At 39.6% G+C, this 19,531-nt stretch overlaps 2 protein-coding genes across 10 annotated transcripts in view; both read left to right on the forward strand.

The window, feature by feature from the left end:
• Nucleotides 1-19,531, forward strand: part of LOC126916914 (TWiK family of potassium channels protein 18-like) — a 363,234-nt gene that overhangs the window by 133,474 nt on the left and 210,229 nt on the right. The window lies entirely within an intron of this gene.
• Nucleotides 11,896-15,565, forward strand: LOC126916927 (uncharacterized). The gene is made up of 2 exons (XM_050723244.1): nt 11,896-14,135; nt 14,480-15,565. Exons 1-2 carry the CDS (start codon nt 13,929-13,931, stop codon nt 14,798-14,800), a joined length of 528 nt encoding a protein of 175 aa, XP_050579201.1. The 5' UTR covers nt 11,896-13,928; the 3' UTR covers nt 14,801-15,565.

Below are 19,531 nucleotides of genomic sequence, written 5' to 3' on the forward strand. Positions count from 1 at the left end.
AGATAAGACCTCAACGGAGACGTTAACGTCGATAAGAGTACTAACGCATCTGGTCCTAACTTGTTACTAATTTTTCTTGAGAACTGTTTTCTTAGTTGTATCAATTTCCTAACACCTCGACGATACCTATATTTCACATCGTTGCGAGAATTTATAGGCGCAAGAGAGATCGAATAAACCAGAATTCTAAGAATTTTGACATTACCAATAAATACATGGTCGAATAATCAACAGAAAGAAGATATTTGAAGCAATAAACTGTACGAGTACGAGATTTCTTGTCTTTGTTGTAAACGTATTGTCGCAGTCGCGTCTTTGTTTAAAACTGAGAGAATAAAAGGGATTACAATTTCGAGATGCATATGGAACGTAGGAGCGTAGCGCGTATTTGCACGTACGTAACGTTAACATTTTCCCGTGCTTTTATTCAAATCCGACATCAACGTCCAACGATACGATACAGTTGATTCGCCATGTAACGTTGGAATCTAAACGTTGGAAACGTCGAAAAATCGACCGATTTTTCAGCCGAACGTTTCAGAAGCCGTCAGTCATGACGCGCAGTTATCATCTGATTGTCAGACTGATCGATAGAGCAGAAGCAACAATATCTCCGCAGACTGACCGGATTTCCTCTAAACGGACCACGGTGGATAATCGGGCCGATCGACAGGCAGCCAGACCTGCCAGCTAGGAATTCGAATCGCGGTGGTACATATTCGCGATTCGATCGTCGAGAGATTCCAGTCGGTACTTGCAGTCGTTCCAGTTAGTCGATGCTGGAGAGTAGAACGTTGCCACGCTGCCATTCGTCTGGTATTTGGTCAGGGCTTCTCGTTCGGTCGCGGCTTACACTTGCAAATGTATTCGTAGCTGGCCCTGGCATTAGCGCCGACCAGTGCGTTCAAATTGTTCTCCGAACTGTCACAGCTGTCGCGTTTCGTCGCGTCGTCGCCAGATATGGGTGAGAGGAAGGCGACGAGGGGTATCGGATACCTCCGTCCGCCTGCTTATATTCGAACGCGAACGCGAACCACCGAGAAGAGCAAATCCTGGCTTATCCTTCAGACGGATTATGAATTAGAGATATGAACGAGAGATTTACCGAACCGGAGTTTTCTCCTCGCGCTATTTACCGACTCGTCGTGGTGACCCTTGTCATCGAGATTGCCAACCGACGAGAAAACTTGAGTGGAGTAGTGCCGACGATACTTTTACGTCGTTTTTGGATCGTTATTTTTCGTCCAATGGAGCAAATACGTTACACGATCGATAAATTTTAACTGCGAAGGTACGTAGAATAGCTTGCGATTTATTTCCTTGCTATAACTTTATCAATAAGATATGTTTAACGTTAGGTCATCCCATAAGTTCGTTCCGTTTTTCAAGCGGTTATATATGTTAAGATTGTTTACATACCTTTCAGTTTCATAAAAAAATGTAATCCCCCTCTCGTTGTACAACTTCTTCCCATTTTTCAAGTGCATTGGTCCCTTATCGCCGTATGTTTATAAATCGACACATGAAATGTATACAGAAAAGTCGGCATGAACTTATGGGATGACCTAATAAATAGGAAAAATTAATAATGAAAACGAAGAAACGATACAAAATATCAGGTTAGATTCTATTTTAAGAAATAACGAGAAGTCACGTTTTTATCACGTATATCACGCACGAGAACCATTTCTGGAGATATATTTTGGGTTAGTGCTCTTCTTCTACAACTCCTCGTTGGATTTCTTGACGAGCCTCTTTCCCTCAGTTCTCATTACCTGTTTTCGTTCTACCCTCCCAACGTCAGTAACTTGTTAGACCACTGTTGTTGTCGCGGCATGATATTTTTTAACAATCGCATTTACGTACCGTACGCGAGAAGGAAATCTCTTTAGTGGTATAAATAACGGTGTTAACAACACCCCTTTGTATCGTAGTAAATATCAAGTTTTGGCTGTGCAACGTATCTTTTGAAGGAGTCGTTAAACCACCACAACATAGGCAGGCGATGTTCTAATCCGATCCTATTAAGTTCCTTCGTATTATACTGGCATGCTTTCAAGAAGAACGAAACCTCGACGGTTTCTCGACGCGGTTCATCGAGATTCGGTCAGGGTCGATATTAGCGGTCGCATGAAATTTACGACCGGTAGAAAATTTTGTGCCTTCGGTCTGGCACTGGGCCCGCGTAACGCGAAATTACACCGAGATGGAAGCAATCCCTTCGCCGCTATTTTTACGAGTTCGAATACGAGTGACGCGATTCTCAAAATCAAAGTTTATTCTTCTCTCGTGCCATACCGCGTCGCGTCATTCGTTTACGATCTATGAATTTTCGCGAGATATCCTTCATTTTTTACCTTTCGATAGACAAACACGCTTGGGAGGGTCGCTCCGCGAGGATTTCCCTTTGCCGAAGATTCTCGTCGATGAATAACAACTGGAAAAAGGTTAGCGGATTCCAGCGAGGTAAAGGTGAACGTCTCCGAAGAGAACGTTCCGTCGCGTTTGCTTTAAATTTACGTAAGATTGGATTGCCAGCGTTCCGGTTGAAAGACACTGAAATTCACGCTGAAGCAGTCCGGTCCAATCAGAAACTTTCTCACTTGATCCGAACGCTTAACCGTTACAACCCTGATGAAACGATCCGAGAAGTTTTACATCCGAAACATTTCACCGGCATTTTTCCTGGCTCAGGCGATCAGGTTGGATGATCTAGCACTTCCGTTGGCAGATTCTATAGAGCCGTGAGAGAATCCATTCGCTTAATGCTCGTTCGCTCGCTCTGTCGCCTTCCTTCCTATACTATTCCACGAATCGCGGCAACTTGCACGCGCGTTTCCTACTTCTTCGCCACGTTCGTTTTCCCTTTCTCGCAGTTATCAGCAACTTTCCACTTTAACTAACAACAATTCGGCAAGCAAACAATTAAGCTTCCTCCGCGGAACGGAAAGTTGGCGCGTCGTCGCGTCGCGTCGAGTCGAGTCGAGTCGAGTCGAGTCGAGTCGCGATGGAGTTCCGTTTGTCAGCCGGTGTGGCTGTGTCACAAAGGACCGGAGTGCACGAAATTAAAGTATTAACGAGCCACGACGTTTTCCCGTGGGTTCTCCACCTAGATAAGACACTGACAGACAGAAACTAGTTTCGTGGCACAACTTGCCTCCTCTAGAACTTAACCTCCGGCTGGACCTGAATTCTTCATGAGACCCGATAGCGTCGTAAGTTGTCGAGATCTTATGCACCGCTGTTCTAGACGGCAGTTAGGCTTATCTGCATCCAGAATTGGTAATGGCCAATCGAACTTGCTCCACGCCGCGTCTTCCACGGAATATGTGCTCCGGTTGAATTTGAATTATCGCCACGCTAACGTTTTATGAAGCCATTACAGTTACCTCGGTTGATCGACGATCTTACAACGATGCACCGATTTCATAGCGATTAAAATTAATTTGGTACCTTAGAACGATAATCAAGCCGGTAAATACGATAAAAATATGGTTCTGTTAGAATTCAATGACGTGATTTCCAATGACTAGCGATAGGGTAGCGATATTTTTCTCGATCGAGTAGCACGATGTCCGATGTGACGGTTGCGACGAAGTTTTTGTGGGATGCACCGAGCATCACGCGAATTGTAGAGTTGCACAAACAAATTCTGTCGCGAGTTCTACGAAGCGAACCAAAAGCGAGAATGGGGCGGCTGCAAGAGAATCTGAGGTAGTGCGAAGACGAGCTATCAATCCGACCTCTTGTCGGCGAAGGGCGTTCAAGAAGAGGCGCAGGAAGGCGACGATATATAAGACGGGAGATCTGGTGGCGATCGAGAGGACGCAGGGCGGTCCTGGGTTAAAACTGCATTCGAAGTTCCTCGGACCGTACCGCGTGGTATTTTTTTCTACCCTAGCACAAATAATTCCTATAAACGCGTCGTTCTCTGTCTTGTTTCAATCCCGGCTGAGCCCCCACTTGTAGTATCGGTTGGACGTTCGATCAACCGGCTTGTAACGAACCAACTAATTCGGCCGGCTTATCGTTGATACCGTAAACCTCAACCTCAATCGTCGTATGAAAATTACAAATAACCGATCGATCGTCCCGTGTACAGCAGCCGAGATCGATCGGTGGTGATGCGCCGCATTATGCACTTCCGTAAACAAGTTCTCATTAAAGGGGCCGCGGAATAATTTTCGAAATCGTTGAATGGCAAGCGATGCAACCGACGTAATCTACGGCTGAATCAGAGACGTTGGTGATGTACGATTGTTATGGTATTATCGCGAGTGCAACCATTAGCCGCGGATCAATTGCATTCGAGTAAGTCCAATCGGTGATTACGAGCTCGCATGGAAACTGCGCAATCCTAGTATGATCCGACGGAATGCCGGTAATTCCCAGGATGCGCTTCCATCGTTCCACTCTGCATACTGACTGAGCGTTCGATTCGCAAGTTTGCCCGGTTTTCGTTCGTTCCTGTTTCTCCGAATCGATCACTTTCGAGCTCTGGCAAACGTATTCGCTAGCGGATGATGCCTGCGAGCACGCTGGCCACGATGCTGCTATTAAAGATCGTCTATAGCGCTAAACATCGACGCGACGTACGACGCGACGTTGGAGATATATCGCGTATCCCAGTCTCGAGTGAAACGGTGCCGTTTTAGTGCGCCATCGACGCAGGATCGACAACGCGATGTCACTCGTACCGATATTGAACACTGGAAACTTCCGACTGCTTCTATCTACCGCGATCCATCCGCGGTATATAACTAAACAGAAACTCATCGGACAAGACAGACGCGCTTATTCCGGTGCGCGAATATGAATCATCGAAGCAAGTAATCGCGTACGATTCAAACAGATCCAGCGCCAGTTACGAAAAACTTTCACGGTATAACCATTTACGTGTAACCAGATGCTTCCCTGCTTATTTATCATTCTTGTTGGTAATCCGGTACGCGACGATAAACGAAGGGTTCTAGCGGCAATTTTTCAGCGTTACCTTGTTCGTAGTTAGGAAACTCGCATTTTACAATTAGAGATCGAGACGAAATACGCGTTGTAATAGAAAGGTTCGCCGTGGATGCGCGGCAACATGATAATATAGACGATATACGCATTGGAATGGCAAAGCTTCCTGCGTATGTACGGCGAGATAGATCTTTCTATAACTTTATCGTTCAGAGTTGTTTACCTTGCAAATTCCAGTTTACAAATTTTTCAAGAGATCGTGCTTTCATAGTGTTACGATTATTTAAAAAGTAGTTAAATGTATATATGTATATACATGGAATTATTACAAAGCTTTAAGGATGAGACTGCAAGTACGGTACGTTACTACCTTCAACGAGGGTTGAATAAGCCATTACTCGAAGCGTATTATCCTTTTCCGTTAATTAAAATCCACGTAATGCGCCGGCTTCTGTTCTCTCGTTTCTCGTAGATGATTCATGTATTATTCGGCTAGAAGAGGCGGGTTGCACGGCAGAGGCACAAGGATTTCAACGTTGCGGCGGTGGTGCGCGATAATTGAATCACGCGATATAAGGCTGTACTTATGGCTTGTCGACGTTCGCCACAATAGCTGCTTGTAATGTTGACCTATAGGAGCTTCCGTTTCTTTGAACTTATTTACTCGCTGTATACAATGGCGTTTGTATCCTCTATAAGTGGCTTTTCACTGGGCACGTGTAGACGAGCGCGAGCGACGCGACAGGGGGAAACGGATGTAGCGTAATTGAATGCGAATACATGGTCGAAGATCCTCCTCCGATGTTTCTGATTTCCGGCAGACTTGCGTTTATGTCCCTAACAAAAACCTGGAGGACTATTCCCGAACACCGCTTTGCCAAACGACAGAGATCATCGAGAATCATATTCTCCCCTCTTATTCTTTTTGTAGTGTGTTTTTTCTTTGCTTTTTCTTTTTTTGTTTGTTCGTCAATGCAAACCGTATTCATCGAACCGTATACACTTTCGAGATCCTCGTCCCATGGCTAAACGTCGCACGATGAGGGTGGATGTTACCCGATTTAATTGGTGAAAATTAATTCTGTTATTTTTGTCGGTGATTATCGATTTATTTATGATAAAATTTAGATGGTATAAGGACAGCAAATCAATATGATCAGTTTCTTACGGTTCAATTGTTACTACATATAACTAGATATAATTAAGTGTACTTATATATAAAATGTTTAAATTTATTAAATTTAATGCATTAAAAAATTTATGTTTAATTTCCTTCGGTCTGCTCCAAGTATTCTTCGCAGTTTAAAACGTAATCCTCGACAAATTCTAATCTTTCGTTAATATTATTATCCCGTTCTCTGCTACGTTATATCAAATATTTCTCCCCTAATCACTGTCGCTCTCAAGTCCGGTTGGTCCAAAAAGCGAAACTTTCTGATAATAAAGTAATATCCTAGTCCTTAGTGAAAAAATACCACCTATGACTATTTCTTATAATCATAACGATTATAGGGCGATACACGCGATTACATGGAAAATTATTTTCCCCATTTTGTAGCGTTAATACCTTCCTTTTGCCTGCAACGGCTTTGACAAAACTGTCGATTGGCTAGATCGAGCAAATGCTCCTACTGTGTGCCGTTACTGCACGTCGGTCTTAGAAACGAGAGATTAATTGATCTTCCTTTATCCGAACTGCCTCCTCCATGGGCCACTACTTACGCTCGGCTGGCGACGATCTACGGCAAATCGTGGAGGGCAAAGTGAAATAGAAGTTCCATTTCTCAAGTTCGATGCATCATAGGTTTGATTTATAGCGTGGAGATCGTGGATGCTGGGAATGATAAGTTGACGGGCGTTACATCGTAGCGTCATAGGTTGAACGGCACCGATCTACGCGAGAATTGGAAATCCTAGTCGCGTTGCAGTTCCACGAAGATAACGCGGAACAAAGAAGAACAAAAAGACCGTCGGATAGTGCTGCGTTCGATACGCCAATAATTTTCGCTACGCTGCGTATGCGTCCATTGATACGAGCAAAACGTCTAGTGTTTGCCTATCAATAGGGCGATATAACGGCAAACTAGTAGATTGAACGGTGGTATCGTTGGGACCACGCGTTTGTCCACTAATTCCTGTGATTTTCAAGTTATTGCAAAATATCTAGTACGGAATGCTATAAGCTAAATTCTCTTGGGAATATTTTGTACAATCATTTACCGAGAGCAAAAATCAATAGGCAGATAGTGGAAGTATAGATATGATACTTAATGGAGTTCGCAAAAATATGTATAAATGTAATTTCAATTATTTTCCAAATAATGTATGTAGAATAAGGATATATATCTAAGGAAATTTACGTATATAACACTAGTACTAGTACGATCGAGTTTCATAGATGCTTCCACTACTTGTCTATTTATTGCTGTCCCCGATTGTATATTGAAACTGAATGTCGATCGTCGATGTGGTAATAGTATGATTTGACCACAGCTAACGCAGTTAACAGTAAGGTTTACTCGTGTGCAAGGGCCACATATCGAGATAATTACTTTTAACGTGGTAATTAATTCTACAAGATATAACGCTGCAATTACTATCAAGTAGGTAGCCGACCAGACTCGGATTAGTTATTCGATTGCGTATTCGTCGTTGCTTCGGATTGTAAAACTTAGCAGCGTGCTTCATTGTACGCGCGATCTTGAAAATAATCGATATACCGTTTCTGTGTTATAGACGTGGACAATAAGAATTATAATTTATCCATGGGAAGGTAGTTTGGTAAAGTTCTGGAGAATCGAACGACTAGGGCGAATCGTACCTAAACGCGAGGCGAGACGGGTAGAAAGCGAACGGTCGGAGCGAAAGGAATTAACAGCACGACGAACAGTTAATTGTTCGGCCGCGAACAAAATGCAGTTAAAATTTTCTCGCGCGGTCAGCACTTTCTGCAATACGCGCCAGGAGGACGCGAAATAATTCAGCTGCTTGCATAATTAGCTCGGCCGGTTAGATTTAACGAGGGCAATAACGCTACTACCTCGTTCTACGACCACTTAGAATATTAAACGATAAAGCACTGACAAGTCCACTTTCGCACCGATAGCTACCGCCTCGTGTTCACCGACGCGAGCCGCTTGTCGCTTTGATCTCTAATAAATTTTCTCGGAAACATTGTACGTAACGTGGAGTCTGCGTTTTTAACGACGTGACTATGGTAGAGCTTACACAGGGTGATCGTCGCGTTTTAGAAGTCGAAAAGGAAGTTTACGAATGTTATTCGTGATATTGTAGAAGGATGATTTATTCGCGCCATCGTAACAATGGTTCTGTCTCTCGTTGTTTTTCTCTTTAGGTATGTTAACGCGAGAATGTGGTACTTGGAGCTGTGATAAAATGTCAGGAAAGGGGTGCACGCAATGAGAGTTCTGCGTTTTCACGACTTAATTACGACAGAGGGTAGATTATATCTGCTACCTTCGTAAACTGCTAAGAAGGTTTAAGGGGTGGTGTTTGTGCCTTTATAACGGCCGTTAAATTCTTCGTTTACATCGTTTTTTATTTTGTTTTTACGTTGCTTTGACTTTTGCTGTATTTCAGTTTACGTCCGTACAAAATTCTCCTAGATATTTTGTCGTCCTTTCTTCAGAAAACGCGATACTGTACAACGAAAACGTTAGTTCTCAAAATAGCTTTTATCTTTTTTATTTTACACGAACACTCGATATATTTGTTTTATGAATATTCAGTAGTTATGGTTTGATGTTATTCGAAACATGTAATTTTGTTTCTCCATTGTATGCTTCTCTAAAGCTTTTAATCGTAATTATAAAAAGCACGAAAACCCGGCCGTCGTTAACATTAATAGCAACTGTAATTATGAAAATACATATGGTTTGCAAATCAAATAATACTTTGCATATTATTCGTTACACGTAAGATATCAGGCAAAGGTATCGGTTTCATTACGATTCCCTTAATATAATATAACAAGAAAAACCGACTGGAAAATAAGCGAACTTGCTCTTGAAAGGAAATTTGATTTAGAATTAAGTACAGTGTTTTTCTTTCATCAATCATGTATTATAATATGCTTTTAAACTAGCATGTAATGTTCGCTATCGCAACGTTTACTGGTTTCATGTTAATAACTCTTTATCGCTGCTCTCGCGCCGCGAGCTGCAATCTCACGCAGTTTTCCTGTTCCTATTCCGCGTAATATTTAATGTTTAAAGAAATTTTCAGAAGTTTCCTAGCTACGTGCCTTATCTCGCCTCTCGATTCTCGTTTTTTAACTCTGTTCCGCATCTCACAGTCCCATCTACTTAACTAAGCTAAAAAAAGAATTTCACCAGAAGGTTTGTACGAGTCGTTTCAGACTTCGTCATGATGAATAAAAGAGCTTGTTAAATAGTGGAAAAATTATAAAATATACACCTTGTCTCGTATCATGTACGAAGCGTGACAGAATTTTTCTTTATATTATTTAACGCGTCAACGTTTCATCGAAAGTTTGCCTTTGCCAAACGAAGGACGATCATCCTTTGCGTGAAAAATTAAATCAACTTTTATACGTCTTTTCTTCATTTACATCGATGCGTTATAATCTGAATTTTCTTCTATTTGCTCGATTATGTAATTTCTCTCATAAGGGATTTTGGAATGATAAGGCTCTCTAATTTCAAAAGGATTCCGTGTTATAATAATACACTCGGGGTTCCTTTTTCTTTTCTCTTTTCAGATGTAGATTGGATCGAGGAATTAAACCGTGGCGTTTAAAGGGCTTCGCGCAGAGGGGAAAAGAATCGAAAGTTCTTCCGATAAAAGACGTTCTTTCGATAGAAAAAAGGCGATCAAACGTAGGATAATGCGAAATATATCAGTCCACGTTTAAATGAAATATTTTCCACGCTCTCTAAATACGCAAATATTCCTTTAACATCTGTCGAATAATTGTACATTTTCGTTGTTAAATATTTAGAAATTGTTATAAATAATGGAGCAAAAATCGAAAAATGCTGTGCGCACTTTTATCTGCTGATCGTTTGTGCAGTCATTGTAAATAAAAGCTAACCGGAAATTATCTAAAATACTGCAGCGAAAGATACTGTATGTGCTTGGCGATATTAATTGACAGGTCGATATCTGCAAATGAAAATTAATTTTATGTCGTTTCGCAAATACACAACTTTTATCGTCTGCACGTACGCGAATATATAAAAATATCTCGATGAAACTCTGAGCTTTAAAATCAACAATACGCATTTGATATAGAATCGTTCTATAGACATGCTATTTCCGATGGCGTTTCAGCGAGCTAGCACTAAATAGTTGAACTAAATTAGATTAACGACGTATCGAGAAATCGCGTCGCTTCCTCTATTAACTCGTTCCCTATTATGCTTGTTGCAGACTCTCACACGGCTGCCACGTGAAATTGAGATTTCCCGTGACCGTTTGCATTTCTAACTGCACTCTATGCAAATTACAAGCCAGTCGCGTGTCGTTTCAGATATCAGGCTTAAACCGTTGTGTGTTAATTCGCAACGGGGCGTACAAGTGTCTGTGTTTATTAGCCCCGGAACTTATCAGCGGTAATGTTGCACGGCGATTGTTAGTGGTGGGCTTATTTCCAACTTGCGTTCCCCTTTCTTTTCTCCTTTTCTTATTTTTCTTATTCCATGCTCTCCTTTTTTCACCGTCGTCTACCCGATAAGAAGCCAACGTTCTATCATCGTAATAACGCTGGTTCGCGTATCGTGCGTTTTTTCTCCGCGACAGATCAATTTGCAGCCCGCCTGCTGGTTGCCCGATTCAGCCGAGGAAAAGAACCGCGCAAAAAGCTGGTTACAGTTGCCATCGATCGATATTAACGTTAAATGCAGCCGCTCGCGTCGACCTCCGTGCCATTCAAAACTCTCTATTTTTTTCGCCAACTCCGATAAGATTACCGCGAATCAGCCAACTTCCAGCTTGGCCCGATTAGCCTAAATTAGCGGTGCCGAAGTTGGCGATCCTGCTAGTATTTTTCGATATCCACGGCATTTGTTTCCGTTCTCCACGGACGTTTAAAAGTTCTCTTTCTTCTTTACAATAGAAAGCGTTTCTGCTCGACCAGATGGTTTATAAATCCTTGAAATTTATTTCCTACTTAATGGAATAACTTTGAACGTCTATTTAAGAAAATTATATATCGTCTACGTATGTTACGTACTAGGTTTCACGTTGATCGCGTACAATAGATCGTTCGAAGGAATTATTTCATGGTCCGAAAATTCTATTGGTTGATAGCTGATAGACGAATTTATTCGAGAATAAAATCGTCCGATATCTACGGGTTTTGGCTCGTATTATTTTCAGGTGTTTGTCTACATTCTATAGCAATAGTTGCAATATCGATATCCTGAAATTCAACAGTTCTCCGTTTTCTATCACGTTCGAGAATTATACGTGTTTATGATACTTTGTTGTATTCTGTGCGTGCTGTTCTTCAATTACTCATTGACAAGAATTATACTACGAAAACACGAGAGTTTCTCTGTTTGAGAGTTTCGTTGGAGGATAAAGATCTGTGTCGATGCTGTTTGCGAACGTCGTAGAGGCAAAAGCAAAGCCAATTTTGCGCTAGCGTGTTGATTAATTTCCAAGTAATCTCCATGCACCTCTAAGCGACTTCATGCGGCTTCTTAGAAACGCGGCATGGTCTTACGTATCAATTTTAAGCCGAACAAATTAGAACGACACACGCGAGACTTGGATAAACTTGCTCCATTCTTTACTCGCGTTTGATAACACCTTAGCACTCCATCATCGTAATGACGTTCTCACGTACCAAAGGCTAGACCACGTATCTCTGACGGAAACTAATTTGCACGTAACTGCGTGCTCCTCTTATCGAACCAACGGGGAACAGTAAAAGGCCGATTACGCTTTCTTGAAACTGATATCGCCGATGTGGAGTGCATCCACGAGGCCCGATGTATTATTCAGGACGATGCCTTTTTTTACATAATTTGACCGAAAGAAATATGTCCATAAAGTTGTTTGATCGAGGCGAGGAAAAAGAGCCGATCTATGTAGCCAGGGATGGTCGGGGTACCTATATACCGTACGTCGATAAAGCACCAACGCGCGTATAGCGTTTGAAGAAAGTTGTAAAGTCAAATTTACCTTTTTAGTGAATTACGAATTTATTGTCTTTCCAGTTTCGTAGCAGTTTTATATTATTCTTTGAGAGATTCATTACTTTTGCTGGCTTCCGACGGTTTTGTATTTTATTATTTATTTTATCCTGATGCGTGATAAAGTATCATGTTGCATCGATAGAGCAAGGCGGATGATGCTTTTTCGTTGATGATTTTAACGAAAGAATTAAATTAAAGAGAACTGCTTCTTAGTAGTAACATTTTTTTTCTCTTTTTTTTTTTGACGCTCGACATTCTCAAGCGTTTTACATATTTTACTTGTTTTACGTTTCCTACGGACTCTATAATGTCATAATAATAATCATACTACGAAGAAGCATTTTGATTTAATTTAATTCGTTAAAATCATCAAAGAAAAAGCATCGTCCGCCTTGTTCTACCGATGCAACGTGATACTTGATCACGCATCACGAATAAAAAAAATATATAAAATACATGTCGGAGATGGAAAGACACCGGAGCCTTCCCGTTGCAACCTGGGGAAAACCCCTAATACTGTAATTTGGATTCTACCATAGCCGTAATTAAGCAATCGTCGTCATTCAGTCCGATTGTAGTTGTCTGAGATTTATGAGAGTGAGCTTGGGCTCGAGGCGACAACCAGTCGTCGAACGTAGCAGCCGCGGTCAAGGGATGAACGTTTTCCTCAACTTTCCCTCAAGGACGGCTAGCATCCTTCTCTAACCACCACCATGGAGATTGACAAATTAACAGCAACGTCGATTTCCTTCACCCTCCGAACGAAGACTCAACAACGATCGAAGTATCGTTTTTACAGTAGTGATTACCCGACGTTCTAAGATTGAGTACAACTTGGACGTTGACGAAGAGTAAAGTTCGCTATCCTGTTAACCGCGGATTCGTTATGGAACCTAAGACCACTGTCATTAGCGTTACGATTGCCTAACCGCCGACGTTAATTGTCAAATCTATCGTATCCATAGTTATGTCAATAAACTCTACATCGTACCACAACAATGGCTAATACCAGTGAAGATTCATTAAACGCCCACTACTCCAATCCTACCGTCGATATATATATCGTTGTAACAATCGCGTCGAATGGAAAATTAAACGCGCGCGAAGAATTCGGATCGATCTCTTTATCAAACAAACTGTAGCCGCGCAATCTTGTCGTCGTTGCGGTGAAAATGACGCCGATCGGGGGAAAATAACGACGCGAATTCAAATACGGTAGTTCAAAAGACTGTTTTGAATTTCGATTAATTGCGGGACGTGGTACCCGCGTATTGGTCACCTACACCTACATTCTCAATCACGCGCAACTTCTGTTGTCGCTAATTATCGTTCATTGTCAGTCGCTGATAATTACGATTAAAACCGTCTCTTTCATTAGTAGCGAAATATGCTTGTTTAGTTGGATCAATAAGTACCACGGTAAATTTGCACTTTTCCGTAATTACAATTCACTCGTGTGAAGCCAGGCGACAATTTTTATCCCATGGCAAACTAGAATTTGCAAACAGGACCAAGATTCAGCAAATATTTTCACGCTGCTTTCGGGATTATTTCGTATCGATGTACACGCGTGTTCGAGTAAAGTTAAGTTCAGTTCACTGATCGAAACAAACGAGCGCCCGTGCAAACGATATTTTCGGGATTTGTAAATAGTTAAATTTTTCGTGACGTTTGTCGCTGATTCTTGATAATTGCTAGCGACGATCTTGCAAAATTTTAAGTCTACGTCTTCTTCCTGGAACGCGCTAACGTTCATTTTCCTAGCCGCTCGTTTGTGGCTCGATGGTGATCGAAATGACACGAAAGATAAATAGAGTTGCGAAAACGTTACCAAAGAAAAAAATTCGAAAATTCTGGCCGACGAAGATCGTTGCATTGATCGTCTCGGCTATCCAAGATCTTCGCGAGACAAAGGGATCTACGCCGAGTAAAATTATTGGCTATATCAGTTATGGTTCTAACGTGGACGATGGAAAGGTTAAGCGACAAGTGAGTTTGTAATCAGAGATATAATAAACATGATATATTATATTAACCGATATAAAAGCTGTAATGTATTAACCGTGCTATCGAAAAGAATCGAACCGTTATATTACGCGTTTTCTTTTTTATTATTTTTGCTTGAATCGGATTTGTTTAAATAATACGATACTCGTTGACCGAACATTGTACTACGAAGAGTTACGATCGCCTGTAATGTTTCATACGTATAATATTTTATATTATACTTCCAAGTTAAACGAGAAAGTTCGAGTTCCTGCGATATAAATTTTCATTTAACTCGTTCAACGACATTTCATACCCACCCTTGATTTACGTTTGGTTAATTAAAGGTAAAATCAGTCTTGAAGAGAGGTTTAAAATACGGCATACTAAGAAGGTACCGAGGGCACTATTTCCTTCCTACTTGCGACGAATTAGACCGTGCAAATCGTATCGCCTTGAGATTTGCTAAATTACCGTTGCCCTCTGCATATTCCACGAAATCGAACGTGCTATTTCCCGGTAAAATCACACCAATGGCAAGTCAGAGAAAGACGAGCAAGTCTGCTGCAAAATTGCGAAGAACGAAACGACTTGGGAAACCTCGTCCAATTTTAATCTCTCCTACGGCTAGTTTAACGAACGCAGTTTGCAACGCTGACGAATTATGAACAATGGATCGAAATATTTACTAGAAAATTAAAGGACAGCGTTGTTCGTTCATTACCACAACGAGAAATCTGCGATGTTAATAATTGTATCGTTCTATCGTAACCATTTTCACGGATCAATAGCTGTAAAAATTGTTGAATAATTGAAATATATTGGATGGAATTTTGTTCGTATAAATAACTCTGTAAGCGTATGAATTTTTTCGTATTTTAATTAATTGTTTCATATAGTATCTGTATCGGAAAAGCCGCAGTACAATAAGTTTTAATAAATCGTTGAATGCTGATAATAGATTTGAAAATAGTAATTTTATCTGTCTAAAAATTATTCGGAATTGCAACCGCGGTAACATTTTTACAACATTGTCCTTTACCTACTCATTAAAAAATGTTGGTTTAATTATATTGCAAGTTGAATGCTTGCTATTATAATGAAAACTTGTATACCACAGATCTCATTAAAAGTATTGAAACGAAACTGCAATAGAGTGCACGTTGTTTTAAACGTATTAAATGCGTAATTGGAAAAATAAATTATTATATGGAAAACGTAATCTCTAATTGTCGTCTTTTTATCGATCGATCGTATTATCGATCGATCGTATTATCGATCGATATTGTCTAGCAACTTGGCCTACGAACAAATTACAATCTCGTTTTAACCATATACGCGAAAGCTCATTTAACTCTCAACTGGTAAACTATTAATATGCTTCTCCAACTAGTATAAATACAGCAATTTGAATTCGCAAACAAAGCCATTACCACGCGTATCATTTGTTGCCTGACACGCATTCTCGCAGTATACAAAGTTAACCACTTGCCGCGCACGTCCAAATATTTTTGTTCCAAAATTGCCAACGACGAGTTATAAATATAGTAGAAGAAATTTTACAAAGTGCACGTATTGCTAATTATCAAAAACGTGGAAAGATGTCTGCTAGTAACTACTAGTTATTTACCAGTCTTACAACCATGCAAAGAGGGTATTTTTCAAGGAATATGCTACCCGCAAAAGGTTAAAAAAAATTCACAAAGAATGCAAGAAATGTCTTGTGGCGTTACATCCAGAATGCTTTGAAATATACCATACTGTACAAAATTATTAATAAACAAAATTAACATTCGTATCTGAAGACTCTACTGAATTTTCACTTTTCACGTTTTAACACTTAGCCAACCGAATACGCTGTTCACTGCGCATTTTTTCAAGTATCGAGGACTAATATTCACTACGTAAAAAACAAAAGGAGTCTAAAAATTATTTCATTGGTCAATTATATTTGGCGGTAATGACTATGTAACGATTTCACACATTATTTATACGAAACATAAAATTAAAAGTATATATTAAGTTATATATTAAAAGTTAAGTATACATTTATACATTACATTTTAAATATAAAATTGAAAGTATGTAAAAATTCAAAACATTATAGACGAATAAAGATAACTAACACGACTTGAACGTGAAATTAGAAATTCATAATGCATTTTAATATTTCGTTACAATATGGTATAAATAAATTGGTGTATTTTATTATGTACTGTACTTTATAAAAGCAGAAAAGGTGGAAAAACAATAACTGATAATAACAAAAAAAAAACATTGCAAATTCAAAAAGAAAGATCACCCCCCGTTCGATCACGCAGCGATGTACTTTACAGAGGGGACTTTACCTCCCTGTTCGGTTGGCTAAGTGCTAAGTAACGCTTCGTGGCAAGTTACAGTGTAGCATTCTGGCCACCTGTAACTTCGTTGCGAAAGCAAGTGGTTAAATGCAACGCAAACATAGCGGCAACGCATCGTAATAAAATTACTTCGCAGTAATTGCGAAATAAAATTGGAAATTAGAGGACATTTTATCGAGAATAAGAGAATGGACATGGAAGTTGAGGAAAGACCAGCCATTTAAAAGATTTCATTGTTGGAAAGATTTCGATGCTTTAGGAGACTAAGTAAAGTGGCTAGCGATCCTAGATAGAAATAGAGAACGCCGATGAAACGGATGAATCGTTTTCTATTACGATATATCGATCGGGCACGTCCCGGTTGGTCCGCGTTTCTTTTGCTTCTTCGTTCGGCACGCGGTCGGAGAATTAAGCAAAATGAGGAACGAGCATTTTTCGTAGATTGCATCGAGCGCGGAGGCGGCGTCGGTCGACCGGTTGTGCGCCATTTATAAAACTTTCGAGCGCGTTATCCGACCCGATAAACTTAATAGCTTCCAAAATTTACGAGATTTGGCATAACGTCGAGGAAAATTTCGGACCGCTGCGTCGGCGCTACTGTATTCTTAACTCGCTATATTCCAATTTGCGTATTTTCTTATTCGAACAACTTTATGTAGGTACTATCACGCGAACGAACTCTTAACGATAGGTATACCGTGTTTGTAAAATAGGAAAATTAATTACTAAAGCGTTAGTAAATAAGAAATAATACGAAACTCAGCTTACTACTTCAGAAATCTTATATTCTCTCTTCGGTGCGTGATCTCTAAGAGTTTTAAGTTTAAAAATTTTTAATTTTAATTTTAATTTTATATAATTTTTTCTATTATAATTTAAACGGGAAGCAATGATCATTTAACGTAAATTAAATGCAGGAATGTTATATAACTAAAACAACTTAACTGGATGGTCTACAACTCAACTCACAATTTGCAATGAATAACTTGGTAAAAAAATTACTACTTAAAAATTACTACTTACAACGATATAACTCGTGCAGCTAGTACTCGTGCGGCTGGTACTCGTGTGGCTGGTACTCGTGCAGCTACTGCCAGAAATTCTCGTTACTGCAATGCCCACAATACTTTGTCCACAATTTTCGTCCACAATATTTCGTCCACAATATTTCGTCCACAATATTTCGTCCACAATATTTCCTCCACAATACTGTTCGTCACACTACTTTCAATACTGTTTGCAAGATTATCTAGAACACCGACAACTACTCCTTGACTTACAAGACTTTTTCGAAGACTGTCTTGGCCACCGTAAAAGGAGTTACCTTATATACTGTTCCCCCCAGCATGCACACAAATTTGGTTGACTCTAGGTATGACTAGGCTAGGTACCCCTCCTTTACTTACCCTATAGAAAGAAAGATAAATATAGATCCCATTGGTACCTCCCATCTTTCAGTGTCTTTATCCCTTCTTACCTGAAGTGCATCGGAATTTTTCAGCAATTTTCCCTGAAATTCTTCCAAATGTCTAAATTGGACAAATTGAGAATGTAAAGAATTAAATAAAAAAAAAAAGATTTCCTCAATACTACGCTATATTGTGTACGTCAATTTTTTCTCTTTTTTTTTTTTATTTAATTCTTTTCATTCTCAATTTGTCCAATTTGGATATTTGGTAGAATTTTTTAACTATTTAATTATCATGTGGGTGACTACCCTCAGCGGGATACCATCTTCGTGTTTGTTAGATTATATCCTTTGTGGTGTACGTCAGTAGCAGAACATGTAAGAAATGATAACATTTAATGAATTTATGTCACTAAGGCCACCGATGACCCCCGTGGCACTCAAATGAGATTTCGCGCGATTCACTTATTTTTTGCGATTATCAATTATTTCATATTGTTTCTTCGCATTGCTAAATAATTGTTCTACGTTGTTACGTCCCGGGACCTACTATGAATGATAATCCATCCTTCAGTCAACATGATCACTATCCATATAAACATACTTCTTATTCGAACCTGCAATAATTCTAAAAAAACCTAATAAAGAAATAATTTCGATCTCGGAAATGGATCATGTTACGACGGTTCTCAGAAATTTGGTCGATCAGGCTGCCAGAAAAATGGCAAAAAGTAATTAACGATAAAGGGAAATTATTTCGATCATTCGACTGCTTTCGTTCTTCTTAATTGAAATTTTGATTATACTCAAAAGTTGGGGAAAATTGCACACTTGCAAATGAAACAAAGTTAGCATTGAACAAATACTTCCCATATGTTATACATTTAAGCCTTGTTATACATGTAAGACGACTCTTGTTACCTCAACGCTTTCAGCACTTTCATTGCTTTGCATCTGCAGTACATCGGAATTTTCCCCGATACTATACTATTTAAATAAATAAATCATTTAAATTTAAATAAATCATATTTCAACATATCTGTACATTTTACCGAAGATCAAAATCAAAGTTTTATCATGTATAAATACTTTTTTAACCACTGTAATTAATTTTCTAGTAGAGGGAATATTAAATTATTTAGTTTAGTGTTGTTCACGATCGTTTCCATTAAATTCGATTATATATTTTTTTATTATTTTAATGAAATTCAAATATATATATGTAGCATCAAAAAAAGAGGGGGGTGTACGCTTGAACTATTATATATTTAAGGTATAAACTAAGAATCGTAAGAGTGCTGGGGAAGAGAAAAAGAGGGAGAAGAGTGTCTGCCTGGGTGGCGTCAAAACTAAATGAACAAAGAAGTGGGGGAAGCAAGGGTCGAAGGTCAGCATTTTCTGACCTGAGAAGAGAGAAATTGGAAGCCGTGTATTAAATTAAGACGTACGAAAATATTTACAGCTAATATAGCATTAGAAAACAAGCAATACTGCACAGCTCTCTTTATGGACATAGAGAAAGCATTTGACAAAATAAACCCCGGAAGCCTACTACAAGCAATTAGGAAACAATTCCCGGAATAAATACACTAATTAGTAAAATCTTACTTAAGCAACAGAACCTTCGTGAT

Source organism: Bombus affinis, chromosome 5 (assembly GCF_024516045.1).
Source record: "Bombus affinis isolate iyBomAffi1 chromosome 5, iyBomAffi1.2, whole genome shotgun sequence".
Lineage (NCBI taxonomy): Eukaryota > Metazoa > Arthropoda > Insecta > Hymenoptera > Apidae > Bombus > Bombus affinis.

Bases quoted from the DNA above. Each gene is read 5' to 3' on its own strand.
- LOC126916927 (XM_050723244.1), top strand. From the start codon at position 13,929: ATGGTGATCGAAATGACACGAAAGATAAATAGAGTTGCGAAAACGTTA. The intron at 14,136-14,479 runs GTGAGTTTGTAA...GGTTAATTAAAG, and splicing joins ATGGAAAGGTTAAGCGACAA to GTAAAATCAGTCTTGAAGAG.